General features: G+C 40.5%; 1 protein-coding gene across 1 annotated transcript in view; it reads right to left on the reverse strand.

Moving 5' to 3' along the window:
• The window catches only part of LOC101016492 (complement receptor type 1), a gene marked incomplete at its 5' end in the record, with an annotated part of 139,806 nt that overhangs the window by 24,377 nt on the left and 102,141 nt on the right, over positions 1 to 13,288 (reverse strand). Inside the window, 6 exon segments of the mRNA XM_031662253.1 lie at positions 1,776 to 1,875; positions 2,500 to 2,679; positions 7,085 to 7,211; positions 10,288 to 10,375; positions 10,488 to 10,623; positions 10,824 to 10,960. Coding sequence (XP_031518113.1) covers positions 1,776 to 1,875; positions 2,500 to 2,679; positions 7,085 to 7,211; positions 10,288 to 10,375; positions 10,488 to 10,623; positions 10,824 to 10,960 — 768 coding nt within the window.

The raw sequence follows: 13,288 nt of genomic DNA on the forward strand, positions 1-13,288 counted from the left end.
TAGTTTTAAAAAAATAGACTTTGTGTTTTAGCACAGTTTTTGGTTCACAGCAATAATGAACAGAAGATACAGAGATTTCCTATATACTCCCTGCTCCTACACATGGATAGCCTCCCCTATTATAAACAGCCTTCACCAGGGTGGTACATAATTTTGCAACTGATGAACTTACACTGACACATCATGGTCACCCCAAGTCCATAGTTTATATTAGGGTACACTCTTGGTATTGCACATCATATGATTTTGGATAAATTTATTATGACATGTACCTACTGTGATGGCATCATACAGAGTAGTTTCACTACCCTCAAAAATCTGTGCTCTGCTTATTCATCCCCTTCTTCCCTAACCCCTGGCAACTGCTGATCTTTTTACGTCTCCATAGTTTTGCGTTTTCCAGAATGGTGTATAGTTGGAATCATATACTACATAGGCTTTTCAGATTGGCTTCTTTCCCTTAGTAATAGTGAAAAAAGGTTCATTATTTAAGGTTCCTCTATGTCTCTTCATGGCTTGATAGCTCATTTCTTTTTGGTATTGAATAATATTCTATTGTATGGATGTACCACAGTTTATCCATTCCCTTACTAAAGGACATCTTGATTGCTTCCAAGTTTTGGCAATTATGAATAAAGCTGTTATAAACATCTGCGTGCAGATTTTTTTGTGTGTGAAGCTGAGATTTCAATTCCTTTAGATAAATAAATACCAAGGAGGATAACTGCTGGATAATATGGTAAGAGTATGTTTATTTTTATAAACAACTGTCAAAACATCTTTCAAAGTCGTGGTACCATTTTGCATTCCTACCAGCAATGCATGAGAATTATGTTCCCCTCACCCCCGAAATATATGGACGTCTTAATCCCCAGTTCCTATTAATGTGACCTTATTTGGAAACACGGTCTTTGGAGAGGCAATCAAGTTAAGATGAAGTCATTAGTGTGGGCCCCAATCCAATATGAGTGGCGTCCTTATTGAAAGAGGGAATTCTGGGCTGGGTGCAGTGGCTCATGCCTGTAATCCCAGCACTTTGGGAGGCCGAGGCGGGTGGATCACGAGATCGGGAGATTGAGACCATCTTGGCGAACACGGTGAAATTCTGTTTCTACTAAAAAAAAAAAAAAAAAAAAAAAGAACTTTGGACACAGAGGGAAGACAGCCGTTTGAGGACAGCAGAGACAGAAACTAGAGTTCTGCTGCTATACGCCAAGGCCTGGGGCTTCAGAAACTGGAAGAAGCAAAGAGGGATCCATTCCTACAGGTTTTTTGGAGGGAGCATGGCTCTGGCTCTGCCAACACCTTGATTTTGCACTTCCAGCCTCCAGAACAGAACTGCAAAAACTTCATTTGTATTAAGCCACCTGTTTTGGAGTACTCTCTTACAGCAACCCTAGCAAACTATTTGTGCTATTACCATTACGATTTCTCTCACACAGCTGCTCAATTGCCTTCCTTTTCCTCCAGCAATGTCTACTTTGGGTTAAGGCTGTTTGTGTGCTTTGAGTATACTCTTCCCCCATTTTCTTCCTTCTCACCCAATGAATGCCACACTTTTCATATATGCACAGCCTTGGTTTCCAGCAAGGATACAGATGATTTTCCCCCTGATTTTGTCATACCTTTGTTCATTTCAGTCAGGAGCTAAACACCTGTGTTGAAGCCTTTAAAGAGCAGATGGTAATAGCTTAGTTGTCCTTTCTGAGATGTGACTAGAAGGTAGTATGGCTGTGCTAGAACTCTTGAACCAAGAGATGTTGCTGCCAACTCACCCTTTATTACAAGAATAATTAATTTGGGATCCGAACTGGATGTCTTTGATCACATGCACCATGCCATTCACAGGATCTTTAGGATTACGACATGATTTACCTACAGGAAAGAAACAGAATTTTGGAGCCAAGTAGAGCAAACTGCATTTTTTTTCAGTACATAAGGTCTCAACCTGCCTGTAGCTTACTGAGGAACACTCACAGTTCTGATGGTTCCACATTTGCTACCTTGAGGAAACTCACCAGACTGCCTCGGGATCAGCTCCCTTTCAAAAACAAACTTCCCTTTCAGATCTGTTTCATTCCCATATTATGCCCCCAGAAAAATGTAAACTTTGTTATTATCTGTAATTCAATTCAATTGGTATAATCCAAAGATCTCAAAGCCCAAAACTGTCACATCTTTGAGTTATTTAATCCACTTCTTTTTCTTGTCCCAAGTCATTCATTACTTAATTTTAGTCATGAAAATGGGAGACCCCCAGTGAATCGGGATTTTCCCTCAATCATGTCCTGCAATGACTGTTTCATGAAATAAACTTGTAATGAAGGCGCCAGGAACTGAAAGCAGTAACAAGGTATGATCTACAAGAATAATTCTTGTATGTATTGCATCTTGGCGAACTAATTGTCATATGCAACTCAGTTACAAAATCTGAACAAATTGAATCAGATCTTACAGATACTTGACTAACAGAGGGGTTCCCACTCCAGAGTTACTTACGTGTGCACTTGTCCTTAGCACTTGTCCAGACTGAGTTTTTTAGGCAGATGATAGAAAATGGTTTTCCATGATAACCAGGGAGGCATTCATACTTCAGTTGTGTCCCAACGGGAAACTCAGATGCATCAGTTAGGTTGGTAGGCCTGGCAAATGGAAGCTGTTCTGGGGCATTGCATTGATCTGGGGATCAAGACCACAACAGCATCTAAGTTAATGGAGAAATGACTTTTTTTTTTTTTTTTTTTTTTTTTTTGTGACAGAGTATGCCTCTGTCACCCAGACTGGAGTGCAGTGGTGCCATCCTCTGCCTCACAGGTTCAAGCAATACTCCCTGCCTCAGCCTCCCAAGTAGATGGGATTACAGGCACCTGCGACCACATCCGGCCAATTTTTGAATTTTTAGTAGAAATGAGGTTTTACCGTGTTGGCCAGGCTGGTCTCAAACTCCTGACCTCAGGTGATCTGCCCACCTCTGCCTCCCAAAGTCCTGGGATTACAGGTGTGAGCCACTATGCCCTGTTGAAATTCCCACTCTACTTCCTCTTTCTCTCCAATATACTGCATAGATGTGATCAAAAAAGAAAAAGAATACTTCAATAATAGCCAAGGGAGCTGAGTGTGGTGGCTCATGTCTGTAATGTCAGCACTTTGGGAGACCAAGGTGGGTGGGTCACTTGAGGTCAGGAATTCAAGACCAGTTTGGCCAAGATGGTGAAACCCCGTCTCTACTAAACGTACAAAAACTTAGCAGAGCATGGTGGCATGTGCCTGTAGTCCAAGCTACTTGGGAGACTGAGGCAGGAGAATCATTTGAACCCAGGAGGCGGAGGTTGCAGTAGAGCCAAGATTGTGCCACTGCACTCCAGCCTGGGTGACAGAGCAAGACTCCATCTTAATAATAATAGTAACAATAATAGCAAAGAGATTGATTCCTTTAGAACTTTGGTCCCCAACCTTTTTGGCACCTGAGACTCATTTTGTGGAAGACAATTTTTCCTGGAATGGAGGGTGCAGGGGAATGGTTTTGAGATGGAACTGTTTCACCCAGATCATCAGGCATTAGGTTCTCACAGGGAGCATGCAACCTAGATCCCTCGTATGCACAGTTCACAATAGGGGTTCTGCTCCTATGAGAATCTAATGCTGCCACTGATCTGACAGGAGGTGGAGCTCAGGCAGTAATGCTTGGCTGCTCACCTCCTACCGTTCTGCCCAGTTCCTAACGGGCCACCGGACAGTACCGGTTCATGCCCCAGGGGTTGAGGACACCTGCTTTAAAAGATGCCTTAGAAATGGGCTTAAAAAAAAATCAGTACCCATCCATTTAAAAAGTCTCTGCTAGTTTGAAGACAACTAAACTATTTATATCATCTTTCACTAAACGGGAAGCTGCAATTCACAGTTTCTAATCTTAGTTAATCGGTAAGTGCGTGTGGTGTAGCTTCGTCTCTCCCATTCTCATTTATCATACTTTCTTGTGACAAGCTACACTCATGCATTCTACCATCCACCTTCATGCTCAGTGGGCACTCAGATTCAGTGGGAGTACACACCTCCACTTTGGCCCTCGGTAGCAGTCACCAGTGTTGGAAGTCTGTTGCCAAGTCAATCTTGAGCACAAAGAGTGAACAAAGCTCAACAACTAAAGCTATACTTTACCATAAAGAAGCGTGTATTTTCTCATAGATATTTCAAATTAAATACTAGACTCAGCTAGGCCCCTTAAGGCCTTGTAGATTTAACTAAAAGCAACAAAAATCACAGTTAGAGTCAAACAATATGTAATCAAGAAGATACATATGTTGAAAAGAATAGCATTTTACTATAGTTTTGGAAATCTCTTGTTTGTTTTGTTTTGTTTTCATTTCTGTTCCTTCCCACACCTTCCACTAATAAATTCAAATTCTGAAGGATAGATTGAGGCCAGAGGTCAATTTTATTAGACTTAAAAGAACCAACTTTTGACTTTGTACAAGGATGCCCTTGTCTATGCTTCCTGCTTCATCTCGTGCCACTCGGTCCCCTCACCAAGGTGTGGCCCTTTCCCCTTTTTCAGTTTCCTGACGACACACATTTTTCCCCTATGACATTCCTCTGTATGACACGCTTTTATCTTTGCTCTGACTTCAGTTCTTCCTCCAGGTGTCTGCTAAAATGGCACTTTCTTATCGAAGCCTTCCCTGGCCTGTCTATGTCCATACCACCCTGAACACACCCAATCTAGTCTGATGCCTTCCCTGACTCTCTCAGGCATTTGGAATCTAAACTACTTCCCTCTACCCCACCCTATAATAATTCCCTGTCGGATCCTTTCCTTTTCCTTTCATATCAGTAATTGTTTGTTATCGCAATTTGTGCTTTTTAACTTTGTGTGCTTTTAGAAGGATCTATTTATCTCAAAAGATATTAGATGTGTATAATTTGAGGGCAAATGATGATGTATCTTTTGTACCTCTAAATTAATATCTAGCCCTTGTGCTTAACGCTCAGTTATAAGCACTCAGTGCATATTTGTTGCAATGAACAAATAATTGAAGAATTACTTATAAAAAAAATGAAGAGTCCAAGCTATGTCCCCAGAATCTCTGATTTAGTGGGTCTGGGTTAGAGCCCAGGAGTTTATATTTTAAAAAAGTTTCACAGCCAATTTTGGTAGATAACAGCACTTTGAGAACCACTGTATATACAAAAAAACATGAATAAAACATTTCCTGTGATTTTCAATGTTATGCATTCACCTTTCCTGTATTTGATATGTGGTATGAAATACAATTTTGACATGTGTCTTATGCATTGATGGCAGACAAAGGAAGAGATTCCAAGTGGAGCTCCTAGCACCAAAAGCTGTATTGAGAGGGGTAAATATTACAGCAAAACTTGCAATGAGAGGTTAGAACTAGATCAACGCAACAAAGCAAATATAATGAACCATTCTTGGAAAGAAAGAAGTTCCTTCCCCTTAATTACCTAATATTCCTACCTCCATAGTAGTGTAGGCATAGTATAGGTAATAATATAAAGTAAAGTTGTATAATAGCTCAAAAAAGGAATATATGAGCCTTCAACAAAGAAAGCTTGATATAGTTTCCTTTCCCTCATTTATTACTAATCCCTCAATTTGTAGCTAGTTCCTATGATAAATATATTAATATAAACTCCATAAACTCAAGATCTACCATAAGTTTAAAAAGTTTTTATAGCTTTATTAAGATATATTACATACAATGATTGATGAGTATTTAAAGAGTACAGTTTGATTACTTATATATATGCCCTGCGAAACCATCACCAAACGAAGACAACAAACATTTCCATCATACTCTTCACCCCTACACAGTTCCCTCATGTCCTTCTGTAATACATCCAAACATCCACTTCCTTCTCTTGGCAATCTTCGACCTATTTTCTCTTACTACAGATTGATTTGACTTTCTAAAATTTCATGTAACCCGAATCACTTCATTTATGTCCTATCGTATAAAGGAAATCATTCAGATTTTTTTTTTTTTTTTTATGTTTTAGCCCTTACACAGCATAATTAGAGTTCTATCTCAGTTGCTGCACATATACCAATTGTTTCCTTTTGTTGCTGGGCAATATTCAATTGTATAAATATATCTTAATTTAGTTTATCCATTCACTTGTTGAGGGACATTTGGATTGTTTCCACTTGTTGACTATTACAAACAAAACTGCTGTGAAAATTCATGTACAAGTCTTTGTGTGGACATATGATTTCATTTCTCTTGGGTAAAAACCTAACCGTAAAATGCTGAGTAACACGACAGTGTGTGTGTCTAAGGTTTGAAGAAACGGTTGAACTATGTTCTAAAGTTAATGTTGTAATTTTACCTGCCAAATAGCAATATATTATAATTCCAGTTACTCCACTTTATTGCCAAAACTTGGCTTGGTCGATCTTTTTAATGTTAGCCATTCTAGTGGGCATATATTGTTATCTCCTTTCATTTTTTTTTCTTGTATGACTCAGCCCAATTTCACGCACTCCTGGTTCAGACCTTCCATTCAAAGCAAGTTGATTTGTTCTGTGCTATACACACAATTAACACATCATCACTTTCATGTCTGTTCAAATATGAGCTGTCAACCCGAAGTACACTCTGCTTTCCATTCTGCACACTTACCCTTTAAGGAATAGACTTGCACTTGCTTTGCTTAGGCACCTCTATCAGTTTAAAAAAAGAGCATGCACTTTCAAAAATATAAAGTTATAAGTTATGTATCTACACAAATACATAAATTATATGTCTAAATATAAATTTTTGAAATGTAATACAGATAAAATAAACATTTTAAATGCTCTGTTAATCATGATCACTTAACACAATCATTAGTTGACATCTAAAGGGACAAAAAACAGCCACAGTGAGTTTCTCTTGTCACAGTAGTGAACGTAAAGCTGTATTTCAACGGTCTTCATGATACTTTCTAGATTTTTTGGTTTCATCAAGTTGTGATCAGTTGTGATTAGATTGACAGCATTTCTTTCTCTTAATGCCTCTGACAAACGAAATGTGCATATATGTGTCTTTGCGGGGAGGGTGAGAGGGATTGTCAACTCTACCATTTTCTTGTTTTCTGGAGTTGGTTTTATTGCAGTGATCTTCACCCAGTATTTCTGTGTAGGACACTTTCGATGTTACCTGTCCAAATGTGAAGGTTATTTTAGATAACAGTAGATAATATAAATCATACATCCACTCATCTCATCTGAGCATATGTAAACCAGAATAAAGCACAGAAAGCAAATTGGAACTTCCCTTCTTGCACCTTTACCTAGCAGGGGTAACCAAACCACATCCTCCATGAGGACCACATGAGGGCGCCAGAGTCCACCCTACCTTAAACACTCCCTGTTAAAGCTTAATTAGTGTACTATTCTTATGGCTCACAATGTGGTCTATCCCCATGAATGTGAGCCGGAGAATATGTCTTTTGCTGTTGTTGGATGAAGTCATCTATATATGTCAATTATATCAAGTGGATTGATGGTGCTGTTGAGTTCAAGTATGTCCTTACTGATTTTCTGCCTGCTGAATCTGCCCATTTCTGATAAAGAGACTTCAGCACCTTTATCTTTTCCTGATATAAGTGCTGAAGTCTCCAACTATGATAGTACATTCGTCTATTTCTCCTTGCAGTTCTATCGGCTTTGCCCCACATATTTTGTTTCTCTGTCAGGTGGATACATATTAGATATTGTTATGCCTTCTTGGAAAATTAGCCCATTTATCATTATACGATGCCCCTCTTTATCCCTAATAATTTTCCTTGGTCTGAAGTCTGCTGTGTTTGAAGTTAACACAGCTACTTCTGCTTTCTGTGACTAGCATTAGCATGTTATATCTTTATCCATTTACTTTTAATATATATTGTCCATATTTAAAATGGGCTTATAGGGAGTACACAGTATATAGCTGAATTTTGTTTGTTGACTGACTCTGATGATCTGTTTCAATTGGTGCATTTAGATCATTGACACTCAAAATGATGGTTGATATAGTTGGTTTAATATGTTACCGGTTTCTATTTGTTGCCTTTGTTCTCTTGTTCTCTGTTCCTATTTTTTGTTTTGCATTCTTTTCCCGACCTTTATTTTATTTTATTTTTATTTTTGAGATAAGAGTCTCACTCTTTCGCTCAGGCTGGAGTGTAGTGGCGCGATCTCGGCTCACTGCAACCTCCGCCTTCCAGGTTCAAGAGATTCTCCTGCCTCAGCCTCCCGAGTAGCTGGGATTACAGGCACCCACCATCATGCCCGGCTAATTTTTGTAGAAATGGGTTTTTACATGTTGGTCAGGCTAGTCTCGAACTCCTGACCTCAGGTTATCTACCCCGTCTCCTAAAGTGCTGGGATCACAGATGTGAGCCATTGTGCCTGGCCCCCTTTATTGTTTTAACTGAGCATTTTATATGATGCAATTCATTCTTCCTTACTGGCATATCAGTTGTACTTCTTTTTTTCACTTTTTTTCAGTGGTTGCCCTAAGTTTGCAGTATCTATTTGCAGCTAATCTAAGTTCTCTTTCAAATATTACTATACCACTTCATGGGTAGTATGAGTACCCTATAACGACAAAGCAATCCTAGTTCCTCTGCTATTTTTTATATAGAAATAAATTTCCCCATAAACTGTCCTATGCAACCTGTTTCTAGATTCACTCTTTAAGCACTAGTAAAGCCGTACTCTTTTCTCTCACCCTTTCCTGATCATAGGGGCTGAGATTTCTCTCTTTTCAGTGATCCTGCAGTCTTGCACAACTTCTTAGTCATGATTTTTCAGACATGCATGGGGGTTTTCAGATTACAAAACACTGTCACATGCACTACCCCACCTGATTTTCAAAACACCTCTCTCAGAAATCAGGATGTCAGTCGTGCTCATTTTATACATGTGGACACTGAACGTCAGTGGTGTGACTTAAGTTGCTGGGTCCACAGCCCCAGTTGGTAAGTAGCAGAGTCTGGAAAAACCAGAACACTGGCTTCCTAAAAAGTAGATTTCATAAAACTCCACCACCTACTTCTATATGCATACACCTTGGGTGCATAGCTCTTTCTCTTACACTTCTTTTAAACTCCAAAGGACTGTACACACTGGAAGCATCCATCAGCATTTTAAAATTGAAATTACTTCAGCAACAAAATTTCTAGGTAGTTTAGCCTGTTTCACATTTGGAGGTTATTGTGAGAACCTCAGTAAGCACTGACAACAGATTGCTTAACTTACTGGGCATGCTTCTCTCCTAAAAATAAAATTGTAAGTTTTATCATATCTCTTCATCTGACAGGTTGCTTTCTGGTGCCTAAGGAGATAAAATATTAATAACAACTCTTGGGGGAACTTGATTTTATTTTCCCCTTGCTCTTTTAGAGAAGAAGGAACACTCAAATAATGAATGCAAAACGTCTAGTGGCAGAGAAGGACGAACCCTGACTTGTCAGGAAGAGGCAGGACCAAAACAACTAACTGTTGAACTGCCGCTTCAAATGAGATGTTGCCAGTGAGTCCAGGCAACCAAGAAGACTTCTGGGGAGCCCAAAAATAATAATAGAAGGGTTGTAATTGAAGATGTTTACCTACTTTAAGTTAAAAAAAGGAAGAGGTGTGGCCTCAACATTTCCATAGTAGTTATAATAGGCGTTATTTTGTACTAAACACATCACTAAAATGCAAACTGTAAACATATCTACTGTCCCTTCTACTTGCAGGTGTTACACTGCATGTTCTGGGGCTTCCCTTGCTCTTCTAAAGCCCAAGTGCCTGGCATGCATCTGTCTTAAAGTAAGCTGTCAATCAAGCGCATGGTGATGATGGCGGTGGTGGCTTGGGGTTGGGGATGAGGACAGTTCCATGCGGGGCATCCCTAGGACTGCTTGTTTAAGCACCATTGGGAGCAAAATGCAGAGGTAATGGTTGGGGGATAGAAATGGACTCGGGGACAGGCCCTGTGTTAGACACTCGACAGGCTTTATGCCATTGAGGCAGGAACTCCACAATATACAGATATCAATGTCCCCATTTTACAGAAGAGCAAACAACCTTAGGTGTGCTAACTTGCCTCACAGTTAAGTTTCTAGGACCAGAACTCAGGTTTGTCGGATCCCCAAGTCCTCTTTCGCTAGGATCAACGCCATGCTCCGCTATAGCCAGCCTAGACCGAATACACAAAGGCAAGGAATTTTGTGCGGCACCCGTTCAGCATCTGCTCCTTCCTCTGCGCTGGTCATGACTTAAGCCCCCGCACGTGGAAACTCCATGCTTACCCAGAAGCAGCGAGAGTCTCTAGTGCGCAGAAGGATCCCAGACTCGCCGCCCTGCCGGTTCGCGCACTCAGCCCACTCATCACACTGCCTTTGGACCCGGGCGCCCAGAGCAGCGCAGCCCAGTGCAGCACGAGAGTTCTCTGCGGGGCCCCGAGTGCCTCGTCCGCCCGGGCGCCTCCCCACGCCCGCCCGCGTCTCACCCTAGGCCACCGGCAGCGTGAGCAGCACCACAACCGCCGGCAGGGATCCTCCGCAGCAGAAGGGGAGACGGGGCGCCGGCGGCCCGACATGCTCCCGGGTTCTCGGAGAAGAGACCCCCATCCTTCCGAAGCACATCTACAAACCAGATTTGATCTCAAAGAAAACTGAAATAAGAGGAAAAGAGCAGTGCAAAGAGGAGTGACCAATCATTGTGCTCCGCGCCCAGAGTATGGGTTCCAGGACAAAGTGCTTTTCACCAGCTTCCCATTAATGGGCGAGGCCATGTTTACTCCCCATTTGCATTGTTTCAAACGGGTTTCGCTGGCAGAGCCCACCTTGCGGACCCAGGTGAAGCAGCAGATCTTGACAATGCTTGGACTTCCGATGGATGGCGCGTGCGAGGCTCTGCGCTTCCAGACAAAGGCGGTGGATGATGGCAGCTCGCCTCCAAACACCCTGTTTGACTATTCCTCTTTGCAAGAATGTGTGTGGGAAGGTCAGTTAATGAAATGCCTGGTCTCTGTGTTGAAGGGCAATTGCAGGCGATGTGTACAGTGTACAGAGAATGTGAAGAACCAATTTATTTATCGTGAATTGAGTTATCATGCCATTGTTGACTTTTTAAAAAAGGAGGGACAATTAGATATACATTTAAAAAATGTAAATCTGTGTATCGTATGGAGACTAGATTAAGGCAATAATGGAGAGGGGAGACGAGTCAGGGAGCTTTTGCTGACATCCAATTGAGGTTTGATGGTGGCTCTCACTGGGTGGATAAAGTGGACAATTAACAAAGATACTGGAGATGAATGAACAGTTGCTCATGTACTGGATTTTGGTCACTTCCTTTCTTAAGGTTAGTGGTGAGAAGAAAACAATCAAGAGTTAGCCCCAGGATTAGAAATGAATGGTGGTGCTACTCATTGAAATAAGAAATACGGATGGAGGAGTGACAGATTTAGGGCAGAGGGTTAAGTATTCAAGGATGAATTTATTCTTATGTATCTGTGACCCTGTGCCCTTTAACCAATATTTCTCCATCTCCCATTGTCTCTCCCTTCCCCAGCCTCTGGTAACCAGTATTCTACTCTTTACTTCTATGAGATGAGCTTTTTTAGATTGTACATATGACTTGTATCACACAGGATTTGCCTTTCTGTGCCTGATTTACTTCACTTAATATAATATCCTCTAGGTTCATCCATGTTGCTGCAAATGATAGGATTTCATTCTTTCTTATGGCTGAATAGTATGCCCTTGTGTATATATACCACATTTTATTTATCTATTCGTCCATTGGTGAACACTTGGGTTGATTCCATACCTTGGCTATTGTTATTAGTGCATCAGTGAATATGAGAGTGCAGATATCTTTTCATCATACTGGCTTCCTTTCTTTTGGGTATATACCCGGTAGTGGGATTGTTGGATCATATGGTAGTTCTACTTTTAATTTTTTGAGAAACCTCCATACTATTTCCCATAATGGTCATATTAATTTGGATTCTCTAATAGTGTATAAGAGGTCTCTATTTTCCACATCCTCACCAGCATTTGTTATCTTTTGTCTTTTTGATAAGAGCTCTGATCACTAGGGTGAGGTGGTATCTCTCTGTGGTTTTATTTGTATTTCTCTGATGACTAAGAATATTGAGCATTTTGTTTTATATTCATTGGCCATTTATATGTCTTCTTTTGAGGGATGTCTGTTCAAGTCTTGTGCCCACTTTTAAATCATATTATTATTATTATTATTATTATTATTTTTGCTGAGTTCTTTGAGTTCCTCAGATATTCTGGATATTAACTCCTTGTCAAAGCCATAGTTTGCAAATATTTTCTCACATTCTGTAGGTTTTTTTCTTCACTCTGTTGTTTCCTTTGCTGTATCCCATAAACATGTACAATTATTATGTGCCATTGAAAAAATAGCAATAAAAAATTATCCAAGAATGAGAGAAAAGGAGGAGTGTGTGGTAGGCTGAATAATGTTCCCCCAAAATGTCCACATCCTACTCCCTGGAATCTGTGAGTGTTACCTTGTATGGTTTAGGACTTTGCAGTTGGATTAAATTAAGGATACTGAGATGGAAAGAGTGTCTTGGAGTAGCTAGGTGAACCTGATATGATCACATGGATCCTTACAAGAAGGCAATAGACCAGAAGGCAATGATGAAAGCAGAGCTCAGAGTGTTGCTGCCGTGAGCCAAGGAATGAATGCCAGTGCCCCTAAGAAGCAAGAAACAGGTTCTCCACTAGAGCTTTCAGAAGGAATCAGTCTTTTCAACACCTTGGTTTTCATCCTGTAAGACTCACTGTGGACTTCCGATCTCCTGAAATGTGAAAGAATAAATTTGTGTTGTTTTAAACCACAAGATAATTTGTTACAGAAGCAACAGGAAACCAATGTGGGATTTCCTATCGGTTCCTATCGCTAACCGAAGCGATAGCGCCACCAAAGTTGAGCTGTGAAAGTTTTTCATTGTTGTTGTGTTTTAAACTGAGAAAGCCTTGGGCATGGGACAGATGGGGTTTAGTGAAGGCCAGGAGGTGTAAGAATGTTTAGGAAAAGATTGGGGATGTAGGTTATTTGTTGATTATGAAAATGGACTTCCAAAAAGGCACAAGAGGACTTTTGTAAAAGAAATGGATGGGAGATGGTCAAAATCACAGGAGTCAATGAGACTGTTGAAGAAGAGCATGTAAAATTAATGAAAGGAAGATCTGAATGGAAATACATGATCCATATCCATGCAGGGGTTCTTTTATTAACTTTTAAGTTTAGGGGTACATGTGCAGG

This window comes from Papio anubis, unplaced genomic scaffold (assembly GCF_008728515.1).
Source record: "Papio anubis isolate 15944 unplaced genomic scaffold, Panubis1.0 scaffold51, whole genome shotgun sequence".
Taxonomy (NCBI): domain Eukaryota; kingdom Metazoa; phylum Chordata; class Mammalia; order Primates; family Cercopithecidae; genus Papio; species Papio anubis.